The following is a 22,243-nucleotide window of genomic DNA, read 5'->3' as shown; positions in this document are numbered from 1 at the left end:
AGAAAAAATTGAATGTTTTTATTAATTCTTAGATTGAATATGTATATAGTGATCAATCAAAAAAAATGTTTACCTAAAAACTCACATGTGCAATAAAATATATACACGCCTTCCATTTTCATGTTTTAAAATTTTTACAATTTATTTTTTGTAGTCAGAGTTCTGAAAAACAGATGAATTTGACTTCTGAATTTAATTACACCGGAATACTGGTTGAAATTGATTTCCTGAACCAACAGCTAGTTCCTGAGTTGGTACAAATGAAGCCATGGGCAAGATCAGTAACACCAAATATTTCCTTGACCTATGTCGCCAGCGGCAATTGTAGTAAGTTGGTTTTATTTGTTTCAGATGTTATCACTGATGTAGTACGTGTGATCTGGCCCATTAGCAGCACATTGAGACAGTGGGGCACAAAACAGTTAACCCATTTTTATTATTTTGCTTGTTGTGCAAGCTTTTGCCCCTGCATTTGCACTGGTTCATTATTTGGACTTGAGTGCCAACTGAGTGACACCACCCTGCCATCCTGCACCGGCAAAATTAGGAGTCAGCACAGTCACCTCACAATTAGAAAGAATATAAAAAAAATCTTCTTCTTTTGAGATGTTCTCAGCCACTAATTCAGTGTGCCAAGGCTCCCCTACTTATTGTTCTGCAAGAGTAGGCCCCATTGGAGTGCTTGTCCAACCACTCCTCCAGATCTCCCCTGCTGCTCCAACCCCTGAGATGACCAAGACTTTGATCTGGATGTGACTATCATTGTCAGGGTCCAGCTGCGCTCCACATAGTATGCAAGAGTTCTCATTTTGAGCACACCTTTAAATCCATATATGAAATACACAAAGATCAGGGAGATTGTGGTCTATAAAGACTGGTGCAGTCATGCACCAGAGAACATCCATCCTGCAGGTCTCGCTGTATTTTTAGTTCGAGCCTACCAGACTGCACAAGCTAGCTCGTTGCAATGGGCCTTTTGCCAGCATTCTAAGATCTTAGAGTGGGCTTAAAGCCCACCCACTGCTTAACATTTGATGGCTATATCGTCACTCTCATTTGCTTGCTTTTTATTTGATGGCTTGCCTTGTCCACCTTGTGTTTGTCCCTCACCTGGACCATAGCCTCTTGTATACTTCCACTGCTAATTTTGTCAATGCTCCTTTTTCTTTTACTTTCAGCACTCGGTGGGCGTGCATGCATTTCTTGCTCTCCCCAGATACAATCTCTACTCTGTGCTCTTCTTGTTTTCCCCTCCTCCCAGCACCCCCTACCTTATCCTCTGCTTCCTCTCTCGATAGACTAAAGTCATACAATTTCATCACAACAGCATTAAGTAGAGATCACCAACTGCCTTTTCCCAGTGAGTTTACTACTACTACAATACGACTACTTATAGTATAACCAAATGATATTCACAAACGTATGTGTGGAGGTTCTTTCTCCGCCTCTCCTACGTTTTTCTGTGCAGAAATCTCCAGCCGACTGTGGAGTCTCCGTACATGTAGTTACACATTTTTATGGTGCATGTAGGAGGAAGAGATGGGAGTGGTTGGAAAATGTGGAATACTATTAGATGAAGGGTAGGACTTATGGGATGAGTAGAGAGGGGTTTTGGGATGGGTTGATGGAGAGGTCTGCACTCATCCACAAAAGAGTACACCTTTGCTATTCACAAACTTCACTTCTAAAGTTATTGCAACCAAATAGCACCCAAAATGGTAGTAAATGTACTTCAGATCAAAGATGTTCTGTTTTAACTTACACTTCTGAAAAATAATTTGTTTTTAGTTAAATATAGCTCCTTTGGTAAAGTATAAGGAAAAGAAATAAAAAGTTGATTAACTTGAAAAGAATACAAAAGATACTTTATGTTAAATATTGATGTAAATTAGTGTTATATATTTATTTTATCGAAGTTGAATTAAATATTTAGTTGATTTAAATATATTAAATTAAATACAAAATATTTTTGGGAAGTTTAAATTAAAAATCCAACCTAGAATAAAAAAATCTTTAAATGAAAAACATTTAAAAAAAATATTTTCAAATTGAATAATAATTATGCTTTATTTTTGTGTGATTGATACCCCACCCTATTATGACAAACATGTAATGAGAGTCTAAGTAGTAAACTTAAATGTGTTAGGATATCCCTATAGAAAAGATAGTGGAGGTAGAGGTGGAGTTCTACACTTGCAGGTTTGAGAGTAGCATTCAGTAATGCCTTAGTAGTAAAATGTTAGTACTGCTAAAGGTACTACAAAATGCAGTTTGTGAAAAGACCTCATGTGTTCATAATCATTAGATCAACCTGGGGGAGAGGTGAATGTTTGCCTGTCTCTCTCGTACTGGAAATTTTGTGTGCTGTACTTATATTTGCGAGAGAAGCTTGCTCTTCCGCTGGCCATGCTGCACCTATTCTGTGTGTTCTTTTGAGATCACATTTTACTATAGAAAAGATAAAATGCTTGGCTTTGTGACTGTTTGCCAAAATGTAGTTATTGAAACTTATAGTAGACTATGTAAAATGCACTTATGTTCTATAATTTCTTGCTGCATTTCACAATGCCAGAGGTACTTAGAGTTTGGCTGCTTTTAAAGATCCTACAACTTTTGACTCCACCGGATAAACCTCCTCCCCCATCCTGTTCCTGCAGAGGAGGGACGTCAGCAGGAGCATGGTCAGCTTTTCCTGAAATTAGAGAACTGTCCAATGCCGTCAAACTTTAAATCTGAAAGAAACACGTTAGTTAGATTCCTCACCTTAGAATATCCCCAGGCGTCAGACTGGATCCGGAAGATTTTTCGTCAGCAATACCCCTTGCGCGTCGCTAGGCGTCGTCTGCGGCTCCGCGTCCGTCGTCGGCGTCGTGCGCCGGAATGACGTAGTCGGAGTACTTAGACGCCGGCCTCGCGCGCTGACGTCAGTTCTTCTTTTTTCCGCGCCAGTAAGCGCAGATCCGGGAGAGCTACCCCTTTAGTCAATTTTTGACTAACTTTTTTGATCCTTTTTGATCGAGTCTCGACACCGGTGCCGGTAGGATGCCTGGGTTTAAAGCCTGTACGGACTGTAGCCGACTGATGTCGGTTACGGACCATCACCGCCGGTGTCTTTACTGCTTGGGCCTCGATCACGACGCGGAGTCGTGTTCGGACTGCAAGGCCCTGACCTCGAAGGCTAGACGGGAGCGGTCCCGTAAGCTTCTCGAGATTCGCCACTCGGCTCCGCGCGCTTCTCGATCCCGGTCAAGGAGGAGGTCCAAGGATCGGTCGCGGAGCCGCAGCCGACGTCACCATCGGTCGTCGGGATCCAAGTCTTCGGGTAAGTCGAAGCATTCCAAGAAGTCCAAGAGGCGACATCGCTCTTCGGACTCCCCTCGCCGGTCGCGCGACTCGGTCGAGGGTCAGGGTGGTTCCACCCCCGCGGCTCCGGCGGAGCCGCAGGCGCCGCGTCCGTCCCCATACCCTCCGGTCCCTGGGACTAACGCGACGCCGGCGGAAGTCAGTGCCTTCCTCTCGGCCATGAGGAACCTGGCTCCGCCGTCAGCGCCCGCTGGTGCGCCTTCGGGCCCCGCGGACCCGACTGGGCTGCCTTGCCAGCCGGCGGCTCCGGCCCCGGTGCCGTTGACGGCTCCGGCCTCGACGCCGCAAGCGCCCGAGGGACCCGTTCTCGAGTCCCCGTCGACGCCGGTCAACCTTGTCACTCCTCCACCGGCGTCGACTCCGGTTCCACCCCCGACGCCGACGTCGACTCCGCTCGACGTCGTGCCCCAGTTCAGTCCCGGTCCGGGCTCGGCACCGGTCCGGCGTCGATGGACGCCGAGATCGACGCCGCTAGAGACACATTTTGTCTACTGCCCGGCTCTGTTACTTGCTCCTCTACACCAGGAGTCGGATGATGGGGACTACTGGGAGGGATCCGAGGATCCTATGGCCGCTCAGGCCCAACTGTCCCAGGACTGGGCAGATGAACTGGGGGAGGCCAGTGGTCTGGATACTTCGCCAGACACTGGATTCATCTCTCCTCCTGTGGCTTTGGAGGAGGGTGCTGCTTTCTCCGTGGTGCTGCGCAAGGCGGCCGCAGCCATTGGGCTCGAGCTACCTGCCGTGGCTGTGAGGACGAACGTCCTCACTGAGGTGCTTCAGTCTGCGGCAAGCTCCACTGAGCCTCTGCTGCCATTCAATGAGGCCCTCACTGACGTTCTACAGGGAACCTGGTCCAAGCCCTCCACAGTTCCTCCTGTGGACAGGAACGTCGCCAGGCGCCACTGCTCTGCTCCGGGCGACCCCAGTTTTCTGTCCCAACACCCTACCCCTGAGAGCCTGGTTATCCAGGCCTCCACCTCCCAATCCTCTTTCCCGACCGCCCCGCCGGACCGGGATTCCAAGAGACTGGAGCAGTTTGGCAAGAAACTGTTCTCTTCCCTTAGTTTGGGCCTGCGGTCTTTGAACACCGCTTGTCTCTTGGACCGTTATTCCCACTCTCTGTGGGATGCGGTGGAGGACGCGCTGCCCCTGTGTCCGGAGGAGGTCCAGACACGACTTACCCAGGCTCTGGCCGATGGGAGGGATGCCGCGCGACATGCTATACGTTGTGGGCTTGACACCACGGACTCGCTGGGTAGGGCCATTTCCACCTCAGTGGCGCTTCGCCGTCACGCCTGGCTGCGGTCCACGTCGTTTTCCGGCGATGTCCAGAACACTCTCATGGACATGCCGTTTGATGGCACTCGCCTGTTTGGCGAGAAGGCGGACAGTGCGCTGAACCGGTTTAAGGACTCCCGGGCTACGGCCAAGTCCTTGGGCCTCTCGGCCCCGCGGTCGCAATCTTCCGCTTTTCGCCCCTTTCGTGGCCAAGGAAGGGGTGCCTCCTCACGTGCGCCTAGCCACCAGCCGCAGAACCAACCTGCGCGCGGTCGCGGACGTGGTTTCCGCCGAGGCGGATCTGGAGGACGACGAGGTCAGCCCACATCCACCCCGGCAGCATCCGCCTCAAAGCCTTCCTAGTCCGAGCTTTCAGGCCCATTCCACGCCAGTGGGCGGCAGAGTTCGCCATCACCTGCTCCACTGGCGGTCCATCACATCGGACAGGTGGGTGCTGCAAATCGTCCGAAGGGGCTACTCCCTCCCCTTCGAGACGACCCCTCCAGCCATGCCACCGCAGCACCACCGTATCTCGGGGGATCATTTGCATCTTCTCCACGAGGAAGTTTCCGCCCTCTTGGCCAAGGGGGCCGTCGAGCGCGTTCCGAGTCCAGAAGTAGGTCGTGGTTGTTATTCCCACTACTTTCTGGTTCCCAAGAAGGGCAAAGGGGGCCTACGCCCTATCTTGGACCTTCGGAACGTCAATGCCTTCCTCCGGAAGGAACGGTTCAAGATGTTGACTTTGGCTCAGGTTCTAGCTGCCCTAGACCCCGGAGACTGGATGGTAGCGTTGGACTTGCAGGACGCATATTTCCACATCCCCGTCCTGCCGGCCCACCGGCGTTACCTGCGGTTCACGGTGGGCCAAGAGCACGTTCAGTTTACCGTGCACCCCTTCGGCCTCACCAGTGCCCCTCGGGTGTTCACGAAAGTGATGGCGGTGGTCGCAGCTCATCTGCGCAGATCAGGGGTTCCAGTCTTCCCCTATCTCGACGACTGGTTATTGAAGGCGGGCTCGCCCCAGACAGTCGTCTCCCACCTCCAGACTACGGCGGATCTCCTGCATTTGCTGGGGTTTTCCATCAACGTGCCGAAGTCACACCTGAGTCCCTCTCAGAAGCTCCTCTTCATCGGAGCGGTTCTCGATTCGGCGCAGTTCCGGGTCTATCCACCGGAACAGCGGGTCCAGGATATACAGGCCCTGATTCCTATCTTTCGGCCTCTATCCTGGGCCTCTATCCTGGGTTTCGGTCAGGCTAGTGTTGCGGCTTCTGGGGCTGATGGCCTCCTGCATCCTACTAGTGCATTACGCCAGGCGGCGCATGCGGGCTCTGCAGTGGGACCTGAAGTTTCAGTGGGCCCAGCATCACGGCAACCTGTCCGACCATGTCTTGATCTCGGAGGGCACTGCACAGCAGTTGCAGTGGTGGCTCACGGACCGCGATTGGGTCATGGGCAGGAGCCTCTCCCTTCCCCAACCGGAGCATGTCGTAGTGACGGATGCGTCCCTCCTGGGATGGGGTGGCCATATGGGAGAGGCGGAGATCAGAGGCCTCTGGTCTCCAGCGGAGTCTCGTCTCCACATCAACCTGTTGGAGTTGAGAGCGATCCGACTTGCACTGAAAGCCTTCCTTCCCTCTGTCAGGGGCAGTGTCGTGCAGGTGTTCACGGACAACACCACCGCCATGTGGTATTGCAACAAACAGGGCGGGGTGGGGTCGTGGACCCTTTGTCAGGAGGCTCTGCGCCTCTGGACGTGGCTGGAACACTAGAGCGTCACCCTAGTGGTTCAACATCTGGCGGGCTCTCTGAACGCCAGAGCGGATGAACTCAGCCGCCGGTGCATGATGGATCACGAATGGCGTCTGAACTCCGAAGTGGCGCAAGGTCTCTTTCAGCAGTGGGGAGAGCCTTGGTTAGATCTATTCGCCACCGCGCAATGTCAGCAGTTCTGCGCGTTGGAATTTCCAAGGCGGCACTCGCTCGGCGACGCTTTTCGTCACGAGTGGAGTTGCGGTCTGTTGTACGCCTTTCCGCCTATACCACTTCTGCCCAGAGTGCTGAAGAAGATCAGGCACGACCGGGCCCAAGTCATCTTGGTGGCTCCGGATTGGGCACAAAGATACTGGTATCCCGAGCTACTCAGTATGTTGACCGATCCCCCGATACGTCTGCCCCTTCGGGAGGATCTTCTGTCGCAGCAGCAGGGGACGGTCCTCCACCCGAACCTGTCCAGCCTCCACCTCCATGCGTGGAGATTGAGCGGCGGCAGTTGATGCCATTTGACTTGCCTCCTGAAGTCTGTGATATCATTCTGGCAGCCAGGCGTCCCTCCACAAAGACGGTATACTCCTGCCGGTGGAACAAATTTGTGGCATGGTGCACAGCAAAGGCTGTGGATCCCCTTTCCGCCCCTCTTTCTGAGGTTCTCCTCTTTCTTCTTTCTTTGGCCCGGCAGGGCTCTGCCCTGGGCACCCTGAAAGGTTATCTTGCTGCCATCTCTGCCTTCTTGCGGCTTCCTGATCAGCCTTCTCTTTTCAAGTCCCCTGTGGTTACACGCTTTCTAAAAGGCATTACTCACACGTTCCCTCCTGTCCCTTTTGTAATGCCTCAGTGGGACTTGAATCTGGTCTTGACATTCCTGATGTGCGCTCCCTTCGAGCCTCTTCACAATTGTCCTCTTCGTCTTCTGACTCTTAAGACTGCTTTTCTGGTAGCCATCACCTCGGCTAGACGGGTGAGTGAGCTCCAGGCTTTATCTTCAAAGCCTCCTTTTCTGTCTGTTCATCCGGACAAGGTTGTCCTTCGGCCTCGTCCCTCCTTTCTTCCGAAAGTAGTGACTCCATTTCATCTTGCCAGTCTGTCACCTTGCCCACCTTCTTTCCGCCTCCGCATCCTTCCAAAGAGGAAGAGAGGCTCCACCGTCTGGACCCAAAACGTGCGCTCTCTTTTTATTTGGACCGCACAAAGCAGTTCCGGGTGGACGACCAACTTTTCGTTGGATACGTGGGTGCTAAGAAGGGGAAAGCTGTGCACAAACGGACCATCTCTCGGTGGGTCGTTTTGTGCATCAAAATTTGTTACTCTTTGGCAAAAAAGGACCCTCCTGTTGGGCTGCGCGCCCATTCTACTCGGGCCACAGCAGCTACTACTGCTTTGGGACGGGGAGTCCCTTTGCAGGACATCTGTCAGGCGGCGACGTGGGCTTCGCTACACACATTTGCCAGGCATTATTGCCTTGACAGCCAAGTCCGGAGGGATGGCTTCTTTGGCCGTTCTGTCCTCCAGGACTTTCTGGTGTGATCTTGGTTCGCAGACCCACCACCGGGGTTGGTATTGCTTGGGTATCTATTCTAAGGTGAGGAATCTAACTAACGTGTTTCTTTCAGATGAACAAGTTACTTACCTTCGGTAACGATGTATCTGTAAGAAACATTAGTTAGTTAGATTCCTCACCGACCCACCCATCCTCCCCGTTCTGCGAACTGACATCTAGGGTTAAGGTTATCCTTTTCAGGCCCCTAGATTTTATTTTTGGCACCAGTGTCGGTCTTTGCATGGCTCTGCGTTCCTGGCGCGGAAGGCTATGTACAAGAACTGACGTCAGCGCGCGAGGGCGGCGTCTAAGTACTCCGACGACGTCATTCCGGCGCACGACGCCGGACGCGGAGCCGCAGACGACGCCTAGCGACGCGCAAGGGGTATTGCTGATGAAAAATCTTCCGGATCCAGTCTGACGCCTGGGGATATTCTAAGGTGAGGAATCTAACTAACTAATGTTTCTTACAGATACATCGTTACCGAAGGTAAGTAACTTGTTCATCATGCACTTAAATATGTCTCACCCTGTGGTGATGTCAACCAAGGGCTCAGATCACTGGCAAGTGTGTCATTTAAAGGCTTCTGCCTATGAGATTTATTTTTCTTGAGAGATTCCAGGCCATTTCCTAAAGGAATTTCTGCATCTCACCTCTTTCAGCAACCAATTACATTGATGAAGCTAATCAATACTGTATTAGCATGACGTTTACACATTTTTAGGATTTGGAAATTAACCCTTTTGTATGTTGAAAATGTGTCTAATAAATATCTCTACATTTTACAGCGAACAAGGACGTGCTGCTGACATACTTTGGATGTGCTGGGTTTCCAGACAGTATGTATACACTGAATCCCAACACCTTTATGTGTGAATCCAAGTGCACAGATTATTGTAAGAATAACGCCACCTGCAACCTGACTCAGACGGGTCCTGTCTGCACGTGAGTAAATGCATTTATAAAGTAGACACACTCTGTGGCCTAAAGTCCTTATCTTGATAGGCAAGAACACTTAAAAGTTCTGTGAACTCCACCTTTTAGACGTGAGACATACATGATCCATCTCCCAACTGATCTGTGCCACTTACTTGACCATATGTGAGAAGTCATCTTGGAATGAATAGACATGAGACAAGCGTATTCAAACCCCTTTGGTCTTGCTTACATTTTGAGTACGCAGTAAAACAGTAAATAAGCATGCTACTGTGTATAAACGAAACACAAATGATTGTTTTGTGTATAAATTGCCACTGTGAGGTAAAAAATGTATTGCCTGATTACGATCTAGGCGGACGGGTTACTCCATCACAATGGTGACGGATATCCCATCTGCTGAAATACAAATCCCATTATATCTTGTGAGATTTATATTTTGGCAGACGGGTTAACCGTCACCGTTCTGACAGAGTGACCCATCCACCAAGATCATAATCATGCCCTTAATGTATGATGATTTAGAGCACTTTTGGGCTGTAAAATAATCCCATATACATTGCAATATAAACATCCCATAGAAAATGGAATAATATACTGAACAGCCAACAGCATGTGGTAATACTTCTGGAAAGATTAAACTCCCTGAACCTGTCTGCTAAGCCAGTGGCATGATAGTCCTATTAGATAGAAAAACATATACGGTAGCCTAGAGCAGAGGTCGGGGCTGACACTACATTCATAAACATAGCAGCTTCTAGGAGCTCTCCTGTAGTGCAGCTCCATGTGCCAAGGACCCTGCCCTGAGAGTCTGCTGTCTGAAATTACAGGGGAATCGCTCTCTACTGCAGATTGCACGGAGGAGAGTTATGAATCATAGCCTACATCTTCACCTGGTAATACTAAAGTGTCTAGCATTCTTAAAGGAAACACAACGTGACATCAAGCTGATTAACCATCAGTAATCCTCTTGTGCTCACTCTCTAAAACATGGTAAAATTGGCTTTCACCTGATTGGTACATATCATTCTCTAGTAAAGTGGTATGCCATATACCCAGGGCTGGTATATTATATGCTACTAGTGGGCCTGCATCACTTATTGTGCCACCCACTTAAGTAGCACCTTAAAACATGCCTCTGACCTGCCATTGAATCCTGTGTGCAGTTTCAAACTGCCAATTCGACTTAGTAAAATAAACCTTTTAACAAACCTGAAAATCCCTTTGTAATACTTATGAGCCACCCCTTGGGTAGGCCCTAAACAACCAATAGGGCAGGGTGCATTGTTTTTAAAATGCTAGACTTGTAGTTTTAAGTTTATGTTCTAGTAGCGACCAGCTCACAAATTCACTTTTCACTTCTTCAATACTTGGAGGCCTACTTCTCCCGTAGGATAGTATTGGGTTATTTCATTACATTTTAAAAGGGATAACTTTTGTTTTGAAGCAACTTTAAATGCCATGTTTGATGTCTAAGGAATTGTAATTTAAAATCCTCTATAATGGTAAATTACATTTCAAGTCACAGTTCTGAAAATGGCACTATTAGAAAGTTGTTGCAATGCAAAAGTAATAGAAAAGAGTGCACTCCTTTCCTTGAAAGACTTAATGTGTTGATATTATTCTACTGGATACCTATGTGCGAAATATAGGTAAATATAGGTAAATATATAGGTAAATATCGGTAAATATAGGTAAATATATAGGTAAATATCGAACATGAGGGTGTGTGAAGTGCGCGCCTGTCCGTCGCACTACTATTGTGTCAGGATATTTCCTCTCTTTAAACAAATCATCTTCTGTTATACCAAATTTTGTCCTAGTTTAAACCAATAATTTCTTCAAAATCTTATTTCGACTGTACTTCATGAATTTGATTCCAGCATAGTTCTTTTATTTCACATATTCAAATGTCCTCTGCGCGCCCATCCAGGCTTACATCCAGACAGTCATTTCTCCTGAGGCGGAAGCCGGGAGCTTTTACTCGCGCACTCTGCGTATTTTAAATTGTTGATTGCTGATTGTCACGAATAACTTTGTACTTTTAAAACTTCAAATTCCACTCTCCTTCCAGCAAGGCCACTTCAGAGCATTCGCTCCTACGGGACAGGCACGCACAGCGGATCCTAACGCTGCCACGTAGCCTCCCACAAACACTTCCCCTGACGCCATCGCCGACACGAGAGAGGCCAGGCCCCTTCCTAGGCCACGCCCATCGCTGCCGAGCATAAATACGCTGATAACAAGCGACCGTCAGACAGTCATTTCTCCTGAGGCGGAAGCCGGGAGCTTTTACTCGCGCACTCTGCGTATATTAAATTGTTGATTGCTGATTGTCACGAATAACTTTGTACTTTTAAAACTTCAAATTCCACTCACCTTCCAGCAAGGCCACTTCAGAGCATTCGCACCTACGGGACAGGCACGCACAGCGGATCCTAACGCTGCCACGTAGCCTCCCACAAACACTTCCCCTGACGCCATCGCCGACACGAGAGAGGCCAGGCCCCTTCCTAGGCCACGCCCATCCAATCACCCCTCTCAGCATAAATCATGTGTACCAACCGGAAGCGCAGCGGACGAGCGCAGCGGGCGCGCCGTCTGCGCGCCGAAGGCGCACTTAAGGCAAGCCCGTCTGCGCCCGTCCGCGACCGACCGGGGCCAGGGGCAGGTCGCCCTGCCCAATTCATCACCTACACTTCCTCCCAGCTTCGTAGTCTCCACGGCACGTCGCGTCTGCCTGCCCTTACTCGCTATCTCATATCCTCACTTGATTTGTCCCCGGCCTCCCCGTCTTCCCGTCCTCTTCCCCCCCCTATCCCCCTCCATCTTCCCAGTACAGATGCTAGCCCTGTCGCATCTAGGACCCTCTCTGCCTATTATCTTAAAACCCGGTCAGCAGTGGCCCACTCACACGAACTATCGGTACTGCTGGACCTTCACGCACCGGATCTCCTCTTCCTAACTGAGACTTGGTTTAGTGATGACTCCCTCCCTGTTTTACTGGCCACCCTCCCTGCCCCTTACTATGCTCTACGAGCAGACCGCGCTGACGGTCGAGCTGGGGGCGGCGTAGCAGTCATTACCCGGGCTGACCTCCCCTTCCAACTACTCTCTGTGCCAGAAATCGCCACTACCGAACACCTCGTTATCCGTACTACATCTACCTCTCCTCCTCTCACCTGTGTTCTCACTTATCGTCCTCCGCAGTCACCCTTGCAGTTTCTCCCCGACTTTCAAGAGGTACTGGCCACCCTTACGGTCAATAACTCCTCCATCCTGATTTTGGGAGATTTTAATTTCTGGCCATCAGACCCAGCAGAATGTCCCTCCTCGAAAGAGTTTTCAGACACCCTTCTCTCTCTTAATTTTGTCCCACATGTTCACCTACCCACCCACGTTAAAGGACACATCTTAGACCAGATCTGGTCCCTGAATTGTCCGGTGGATTCCCTGTCCATTTCACCCTGCACCTGGTCTGACCATTGTCTGATCTCATTTACCCTTCACATCAATCCCATTGTTAAGCCCCCGCTCCTTAAGAATGTCTGGGTCCGCTCATGGAACCGAGTGGAACCGGAGCATTTATCCACCCTGCTGACCTCTTCCTACCCCACTCTGCAAGGCCTATCTAACCTCTCTCAGGCCACTGCCATCGAACACTGGCTCTCCTCAGGCTGCGATTCCATTGCCCCACTGAAGCGGGTGACCTCAAAACGGTAAAAAGACGCCAACCTGTGGTTCAACAAGGATCTTAAGACTACTAAACTTGCGGTACGCCGAGCCGAGCGTGCCTGGAGGAGGAACTATTGCCCCTTACTTAGATCCGAGTTCACTGCCATCTTAGCTCAATATAAGAACGCTATCCTGGCTGCCAAAACGGCCTATTTCTCCTAAAAGATCCTAGCAGCAGAGAATCAACCTAGGGAAATTTTCTCGATTGTCCACAAACTAGCTTTTTCTGATAGGACATCTCTTAAGCCCTCCCCTTCCCTGGACCTCTGTCTTTCCCTCAACAACTTCTTTATTGAAAAAATTGCCATCATCAAAACCAATATTCCCTCACCCCCCCTCACTTTTGTTGACCCTCAGTGTCCTCCATCCAAGGGTCAACTCAACGCTCTTCCCCCGCTGACTAAGGAATCCTTGACTTCGATAATTCCCGTTGTCAAATCAGGATCGCCATTGGACGCCTGCCCCGCGCACTTCCTTCGTCACATTTATACAACCTGTCCAGACCCTTTTCTTCACTTTCTTAACACTTCTCTCTCCCAAGGGGTTGTAGCCAGCTCACTGAAAACAGCTGTTATTGTACCCATCTTAAAAAAGCCTGGCGCTGACCCTTCGGTCCTCGCCAATTATCGCCCCATCTCACTCCTACCATTCTCGGCCAAAGTGCTCGAACGCCACGTTACCAGTTCTTTGAGCACCTTTGTGGAGGAGTGTGGGGTTCTGGCTCCTCGCCAAGCAGGCTTCCGCCCCGCTCACTCTACGGAGTCCGTAGTACTCTCGGTCCTGGATAACCTCAGGGAGGGAATGGATACCAACCAGGCTCAGGCTCTGGTTCTCCTCGATCTCTCTGCCGCCTTTGACACGGTAGACCACACTATCTTGCTTTCCCGTGTCAGGGCGGCGGGGATCGGGGGTACAGCCCTGGTGTGGCTGTCCTCCTTCCTGAGGGACCGCACCCAGGCTGTCCGACTAGGCGATTTTTCTGCAGACCTCCGGAAAGTCCAGTGCGGGGTTCCCCAAGGTTCCTCCCTCTCACCTCTTTTGTTCAACCTCTATATCGCCCCCCTTATCTTTTCACTGCAGCAAATGGAGGTAAGCGTATTTAACTATGCGGATGACCTCCAACTCGTCTTTAACCTATCTTCTTCCTCTGCCTCTATCTTAAATTTCCAGACCATTATGATTTTTATCCAGGACTGGACTTGAAACTCAACCCGGATAAGACCGAGCTGGTGTTGACAGGTGGTTCCTCCAGTCCTTGGTCTTCACTGTTTTGGCCCCCTTCCCTAGGCTCTCCCCCGGTTCCTTCTACCTCAGTCAAAACCTTAGGCATCAAACTTAACTCTCAGCTCACCCTTCACTCCCAGGTTAGTTCTGTGGTATCTTCTTCCTTTCTGTCACTACGGACCATTCGTAAGGTATCTCGTTTCTTTTCCTTTGATGCCTTAAAACTGATCATCCTGGCTATGGTAATTTCCCGCCTGGATTATGGCAACGCCCTGTATGCAGGTATTCCTGCTTATAGTTTAAGGCGTCTGCAACTGATCCAGAACCAGGCGGCACGGTTGGTGTTCAACCTTCCTAAATCCCACCATGTAACGCCCCTACTTAAATCCTTACACTGGCTTCCTGTCCGTGAACGCGTCCAGTTTAAACTTGCTTCCATCATTTTTCAATCTCGACTGGGCGCGGCATCGGCCTTTGTTTCAACTGAAATCGCTCCCTATGTTCCTACCAGGTAATTACGCTCATCCTCGCTATTCCTACTGACAGTCCCCCGCTTCCGGAGGAAGAAGTGGGGAGGATCGAAATTTGCGACCCTTGCCCCAGCTCTATGGAATTCTCTTCCTTTAGAGCTCAGATCCCTAACTATCTATCCCCAATTCCGGAAAAAGCTCAAAGCCCATCTATTCTCTAAATCTTTCTAAAACCTCCTGCTATATTTCTGTTCCCTTCTTACCTCTGCTGCTTTTTACTCTGGAGACCTGTCTGTAAACAGCGCCATGAAACCGCTGGTGAAAGTGCGCTCTACAAATACTTTTAAACTCAAACTCAAACTCTACATCAGCGACAGGTGTGTATGAACCAATTAAAACACAGTGGTCTCATGGATTCACCCAATGCATTTCGGGCCCTAGGCCCTTCGTCAGGGGTAACTAGAATTAACAAAAAGAAACATTTGAGCCATTTCTTCAAAATCAGATGTTTGTGTGAAAATTATCAATCAAAGAAGCTTCCCACATAAATCCTCACTGATATTAACCCACCTCCCTCGCATGAACCCTCCCCTTGCTCAAATCAGATAGCAAGATGACAAAAAGAATTATGATGATATTGAGCTGTCTGTGCATTATGTGAAAATTATTTGCATGTGCACTGTGAGCAAAACGCATTCAGTTATGAACCAACCCAGGATATGTGAGCATCGGTAGCACATGCTATGTTACGTTAAAGTGCAACAAGTGTGAGCCCATGTGTATACGAGTGTTGCAGTGAACAAGGTAAACATTGGGTGCCGCTGTGCCTCATATTCACATATTTTGGTGATTTTAAAGCAACAATGTATGTATGCACAAGTCAGGGTCTTTCATCTTCAAAAATGACTAACGCTGTGTTTTTACGATATGGCTCACTGTGTGTGTTGTGTCAGAAACATTGATGATCCATCTCTAACGGGCATCTGATTTTGCTGCCATGTTGGAAAAGTGAACAGAGTATGTTACCTTCATAAGCTCATGTGATAACATTGGGGCCGTAAACTCAAAGAAATGGCTGAAATCAAATGCCTATACAGTCAGCACCATAATTAAGTGATCTCTATTGGGTATATATCTGTAACAAAATGAATATGCCAATGAATATACAGTGTACATTGGTATAAACATCTGCAAAAAATGCGTAAAGTTAAAACAAATAATCAATGTAAATCAAATAAAAATGCTCGCCGTTGAACATGTAATATCATTATGACATTGGTTGCCCTACCTTAATTTAAAACTCAACTGGAATTTGGTTAACATATATGTGAAATGGTCATATATTGTCAATGTGTTCGCCAGTCATATTTACCCTTCAGTAGAAAGCATATTACAATGTAATCAAATATGTGTGAACCACCCTGAGTGGCTGGGGTATGTCAATGAATATACATTGTACATTGATATGGACATCTATGAAAGATAAAAACAAATGTAACAAAAAAAAGCTTTTAAGTAAAAGTAAATCAGAGAAATGGCCACATGTAGGTCCGCCCAATCAGGCTAAGCGGATATATATAGCCATTTTTTTATGTCTGTCAGCATGCCACAGCACTGCTCCAAACAACAAAATGCACTGGCAGGAACTGCCGTGACGGCGGGTCTTGCCAATGCAGTGAATATAACCTCCTGCTTGGTAGCCATTTATAAATGTGCTAGGCAGTCCCTCCACGAGGGGGATGGATTAATTCACTCCGTCCCCCTGCCAGAATTATGGGCCGTCCGTCCATATATAAATTGGCCCATAAGTCTTAATGTAGAAATCTTCACTTGTAAATTCATCCAGCGGCTCCTCAATGGGGCGCCCTCTCCTTGGAGACTGCTGGCTACATTTCCCCGCTGAGCTTTACCTTCTCAGTCATTTTTCTTCAAAATATCTTCTAAGTCTGAAGTTAAGCGCAGACCGGGCCTGATCCACTTTGTGTATCCAAAATACACTCCATCATGTTCACCATAACTTTTGACTTTGCCCAGTCTCACGCGCCTAGATGTCTGCAGTCATCTTTTAGTCGCAAATTTTCACTTTAAACTAGGAAATCAGAACTCAGGTTCTCCTGACTGAATTTTTGTCATTTTGGTAGCAAATAATTTTATAACATTTTACTCTATTGTTTCTAAATTTGTGTGGGATTTTTCTTGTGTTGTGTTTTCACTTTATTACCCTTTAAGTGCTGCATAAATACTTTGCACATTATCTTTAAGTTGAACCGGCTGCTTTTTTGCCAAACTACCAGAGGGTTAAGCACAGGTTAATTTAATGACTTTTTCTGGTTCTTCCTGCATGGATTGTGGCTGTTGCTTCAGAAGGGCTCATTCCTCCCTCAGCCAACAACCTAATTTCTCACAATCAGATAGGTGGCTCCTGCAAACGGTTCAGCAGTTATATGCCCTACCTTTCATTTTCTTACCACCATACCTTCCACCATCTACCCAGCGACTGATGGAGACACATCTATCCATATTCTGGTAGGAAGTGCAAACCCTTTTGGTCAAAGGGGCTGTTGGACTTGGCCCTTTTTCCCAGAAATTTTTCGCTTTTCTGGGAAACTAAATGTGTAAATGGAAAGATTGAATGTGTGCAGACTGAGTTTCCCCATTTTAAAAATGTAATTTAAAATGGATGCCAAAGCTGTGTGGTTGCGCCGTTTGACTGAGCTGGGTTAACAGTCTAGTGGTTATTTCCCAGCAACCCCAGCTTTTGGAGGGAAGCCTGGCACCCAGGGTGCTCTACCCCTCCCCCTAGGCCAGTTAGACCCAGTTTCCCCAGACGCTTCTAGAAGCTTCTGGCACTGTCTGGAAGGTGGGGTGAGGGGCGCATAAAGGGCGGAGCTGGGTTGCCATGTGCTCAGTCAGAGGGTGGACCAGGGAGAGAGGGGACCTGCTGCCAGGCGTTACCGCCACATGGACCTGTGTGCTGGGCCCTGAGCCTAACTACCCCCCTCTACTGTCCCCAGGGTGAGGAAAAGCTATAGTTGGGGCAACGCAGACCTGGAGAATCCTACGCAGGAGTTTTAGGCGGTAGGGTTTAGTCAGGGACCTATGCCTCTGAAAGTGACAGGGCTTAGGTGCTGCCTTTTAAGTGAGTGAGGGATCCTGAACTACCCACTGGTCTGGCCCGGCGAGAGGAGAACCCAGGGATGACAGGCAGAGACTAATTAGTCCGCCTCAGCCACCAACGCAACTCCCCCCCCCCTCAAGAAACCCTCAACCAAGGGGCAGGAACCAGAGAGCGCTATTTACAAGCTGCCTGCAGAAAGAGAGCGCTATTTACAAACTGCCTGCAGAAAGAGAGCGCTATTTACAAGCTGCCTACAGAAAGAGAGCGCTATTTACAAGCTGCCTGCAGAAAGAGAGCGCTATTTACAAGCTGCCTGTGGGAAGAGAGCCCCTCGTTCGTAGCAGAGAGGCGGAAGGTTAGGGGCCCGAGGCGCAGGGTCGGCGCCTGCCCCCACCGCCCGGGTGAAGACGTCAGGATCGACCCCGTCTGTGTCTGGTGAGTGAGGGGCTCCGTGTGGGACTGGTGGTGGAGGAGGGGGCAACGGGGTACATTGCCGGTGCCCGCCCCTGGTGCCAGGAGCTTAGTGGGAGTGCTGCATTGGTTCCCTGCACAGCTGCCCCACCTGACAGCGGGCAGCTGCAACGGGTTGGAGTACTTGCTTAAAGCCCCGGAGGGCCGGCTTACCTGCAGACGGGCTAAGTGAACCCCCGGGAGGAGGCATGAATTGGACCTCATACCGACTGCCCAGATGGTGACTGTAAGGAGGGGACATGCTTAAGGCCCCCCTTGGATGCCCTGACCTACTGAAATGCTGAGGACTATAATTAAATGCCAGGGTTAGAGCTTTGATTTTGGGCCTCATGTTATGCTACGTGCAACGCCATATTTACAGGCCCCGTTTAAGCGCTATGTTGATATGCCATATTTTAAAGCGCTGTTCCCTTGCTATGTGCAGCGCTATGGTAAATGCACTGTTTTAACGCGCTATTGCAATGCTATGTGCAGCGCCGTGTTAAAGGCTATGTTTTAAAGCGCTATTGCCGTGCTATGTGCATCGCTATGTCAAATGCCACATTTAAAGTGCTTTTGAGTTGCTATGTGCAGCGCTATGTCGAATGCCATGGTTCAAAGTGCTAATGCCTTGCTATGTGCAGCGCTATGTGTATATGCCTGTTTTAAAGCGCTATCGCCTTGCTATGTGCAGCGCTATGTTAAAAGGCTCTATGGGAAGCGCTATTGTTTTGCTCTGTGCAGTGCTAGTTTTAGATGCCAGGGTTTAATGTGTTGATGCACTGCCTACCCTAATTTCGGCCTCAGGCTCAGGAGTCACTCATATTGGTGATGCATAGAGGAATGCCATGCTATTTTTATTACAGGTGTTCCGGATTATTGCTTAATGTTATGCCCTGATGATTTCCTTGCAGGTTTGAGGCTGATGGACTTATTTTCATTGTTTTCTAAGTCGCCATGATTCCAGCAGGGGCCCGATTGGCCCTGCCCTGTACATAATTCCCCCCCTGTACATTTTAACCGAGCGCCAGTTGGCGCAGTGTAGAGATTGCTATTGATACCTTGTGGTTTTGACAATACAAAAGTTATTTTTACCTAAACTGGTGTGGTGTCTCTTTTTGTAGTGTGCCTTGTGTGTTGCCTGTGTGTACTGAGTGGATGCTTTGCACATTTCCTCCGGAGTTTGGCCCGCCCGCTCTGCACCACGCTACCCGTTTCCAACAGGGGCTATAAGGAGTATGCGTACACCAGAAGCTGGATGTGATTGTTGTTCACACTGCTTTCTTGTGCCCAAGAATGACAGAGGCCTTGCCCCATTTTAGCCCTGCGCCCTCTGAATGCCTTCCTCTGGAAAGAAGAATTCAAAATGCTCACACTGGCCTTGGTCTTATCAACCCTTGACCCTGGAGACTAGATTGTGGCATTGGACATCCTGGATGCCTATTTCCATACAACAGTCCTGCAGGGCCATATGGCCTACCTGCATTTAGTTGTGGGACGGGAGCATATTCAGTTTGCTGTGCTCCTTTTTGGTCTCATCGGTATCCCTCAGGTGTTCACGAAAGGGATGGCAGTGGTGGCAGGGCACCTTCGGAAGTTAGGAGTGCCAGTCTTTCCCTGCCGCAACGACAGGCTGTTGAAAGCGGGCTCACCCCCATGCTGTCAGCATCCTCCCCCATACTATAGTGAACCTCCTATCATCTTTGGGGTTCACTGTCAGCGTACCAAAGTGTCACCTAACTCCCTCTCAGATACTCCCCTTCATTGGAGCCATTCTAGACATGGTTCTGTTTCGTACCTTTCCTCCATTATATTCAGGCTAAAAGCCCGATCTTTATGCCTTTGACCTGATTTCAGTGAGGTCAACTCTGAGGCAGCTGGTACTGATGGCTTCCTGCATCCTGCTGGTAGTCCATGCCAGGCGGCATATGCGGGCTCTGCAGTGGCATCTGAAGTCTCAGTGGTCCCAGCGTAAGGGGGGGGGGGGGGGCTCTCAAACTACAATCAGATTTTAGAGTAGACTGCAAAAAGAACTGCAACCTGATTGAGTACGCGGCAGACCCCTCTCCCTTCCCCACCAAGAGCTGTCATTGGTGATCAGTGCATTGCCTTGGGTTGGGATGGCCATCTGAGAGTAGTCGAGATCAGAGACCTCTGGCCTGGCAGAGTCCTGGCTCCATATAAACCTTCTGGAGCTACGCGACATTCCCCGGGAGTTGAAATTCTTTCTTCCATCCATCAAGGGGAGGCTGGTACAAGTGCTCACGGACAACACCACTGCCATGTGGTACTGGAGAAAGCAGTGTAGGGTGAGGTCACAGATCCTCTGCCAGAAGGCCTTGCTTCTCTAGAAATTACTGAACCACTAAGGAATTTTCCTGATGGTGAACGACCTAGCAGGATCTTTGAATGCCAGGTTAGGCAAACCCAGCCATCAGTATCTAGCGGATCATGAGTTTCAGTTACACCCAAAAGTAACACAAGGTTTCCTCTGGGAATAGGGAGAACTTTGGCTCTATCTGTACCCCACCACTGACAGTGCACAATGTCAACACTTCTGCACTTTGGAGCTTCCAATGCATCTCTCCTCGAGTGGAACTCAGGATTCCTGAATGCCTTTCCACAAATACCACTCCTGTTCGGAGGTCTCAAGAAAAACAGGACTGACTTGGCCCAACTCATCCTAGTTGCCCCAGATTGGGCATGGAGAGTTTGGTATCCAGAACTTCTGGGATTGAGTATCTATCCTCTGATCAGCCTCCATTAAGGGGAGGCTGGTACAAATGCTCTCGGACAACACCACTGCCATGTGGAACTGCAGCAAGCAGTGTAGGGTGAGGTCACAGACCCTCTGCCAGAAGACCCTTCTCCTCTAGAAATTACTGAACCACCAAGGAATTTTCCTGATGGTGAACAACCTGGCAGGATCTTTGAATGCCAAGGTGGGCGAGCCCAGCCATCAGTATCTAGTGGATAATGAGTTTCAGTTACACCCAGAGGTAACGCAAAGTTTCCTCTGGGAATAGGGAGATCTTTGGTTCTATCTGTACCCCATCACTGACAATGCACAATATCAGCACTTCTGCACTTTGGAGCTACCAATGCATCTCTCCTCAAGTGGAACTCAGGACTCCTGAATGCCTTTCCACCAATACCACTCCTGTTCTGAGGTCTCAAGAAAAACAGGACTGACTTGGCCCAACTCATCCTAGTTGCCCCAGAATTGGCATGGAGAGTTTGGTATCCAGGACTTCTGGGCTTGAGTATCTATCCTCTGATCAGGCTGCTCCTCTGGGAGGATCTGTTGTTGCAGCAGCAGGGTAGGGTTCAGCTCCCAGGCCTTTGCAATCTCCACCTTCATGCTTGGAGATTGAGCAGTGACAGCTGAACACCTTCCTCCAGATGCGGTTGCTTTCATCTTGGAAGCCAGTTGTAGGACACTGGCTCTCTATATAGTATACTAAAATGAAGTACACTGTGCAGAGCATCCAGTGAAACCCCAGTTGGTTAACAGAAGCTAAAGCAGATAATATTATTTTGTGGTAGTGTGGGCGAGCAGTTAGACTTATCAGAGAGTAGTGCTAAGCATTTGTTATACTCACAGACTGAAAAGTCTGCAAAATCATCCCAGGAATGACTCAGGGTTTTCTGAGTCTCCCTGAATTTGATCCTGTGTTGTTCAGTAGTGAGTCCAAACACCTCAATCAGGGTACCCGTCATGTGGTCATAGCACTCAGCTTCTGTTCCTGTCAGTGGGAGGAGTCTTTCCCTGCACTTACCAGAGAACAGTTCCCAAAGTAGAGGGCCCCAATGCTTCTGGCCGACCTTCCTTGCACTACAGGCTCGAATGCTGTGAACCATTTTGTCATGTCATCACCTTCTGTATACTTTGAAACAATCCTTCTAGGGATTTTAGGGTCAAAGGTTTCCTCTCTGTCCCTAGGTATTATTTTGCTCCCATAATTCATGGGTCCTAAACCCAAATCTGCCTTTTTCCATTCTATGGCCAGTATCGTGTTCTCCAGGGGTATTTGGAGAGTTTTTCAGTGTACCTATAGCGACCTGAGCGGTCCTCGCTAGAGGCAGGTGCCCATGGCACATTGGGTCAGTTTTGGAGTAGCGGTACAGTGTCCTCTGCTTTGAGTTGAGGCATATTTAGGTCATCTTCCTCAATCACTCTACCCTGGTTTTCAGGGTCGGTAGCCTCATCCATAGATTGGGCCAGCTCATACTCTGCCAACAGCTTCTGAAGCGTTACAGTGGTTGGGTTTGAGACAGTTTTAATTGTATGCCCTTTGCGGAGGGTCCCTAATTACTTGAAAGTTAGCTGTAGTTAAGGGGTAAGGTAG

At 49.1% G+C, this 22,243-nt stretch overlaps 1 protein-coding gene across 1 annotated transcript in view; it reads left to right on the top strand.

Annotated features, from left to right (window-relative positions):
- Positions 1-22,243, top strand: part of LOC146788619 (uncharacterized) — a 1,185,638-nt gene that overhangs the window by 1,130,676 nt on the left and 32,719 nt on the right. The window contains exons 63-64 of the mRNA XM_085635786.1: positions 155-327; positions 8,750-8,906. Coding sequence (XP_085491912.1) covers positions 155-327; positions 8,750-8,906 — 330 coding nt within the window. The remainder of the gene's footprint in view (positions 1-154; positions 328-8,749; positions 8,907-22,243) is intronic.

The sequence above is a fragment of the Triturus cristatus genome, chromosome 11 (genome assembly GCF_964204655.1).
Source record: "Triturus cristatus chromosome 11, aTriCri1.1, whole genome shotgun sequence".
NCBI classification, from domain to species: domain Eukaryota; kingdom Metazoa; phylum Chordata; class Amphibia; order Caudata; family Salamandridae; genus Triturus; species Triturus cristatus.
Note: the sequence above shows the minus strand (reverse complement) of the source record. Positions and strands in the feature narration are given on the sequence as shown.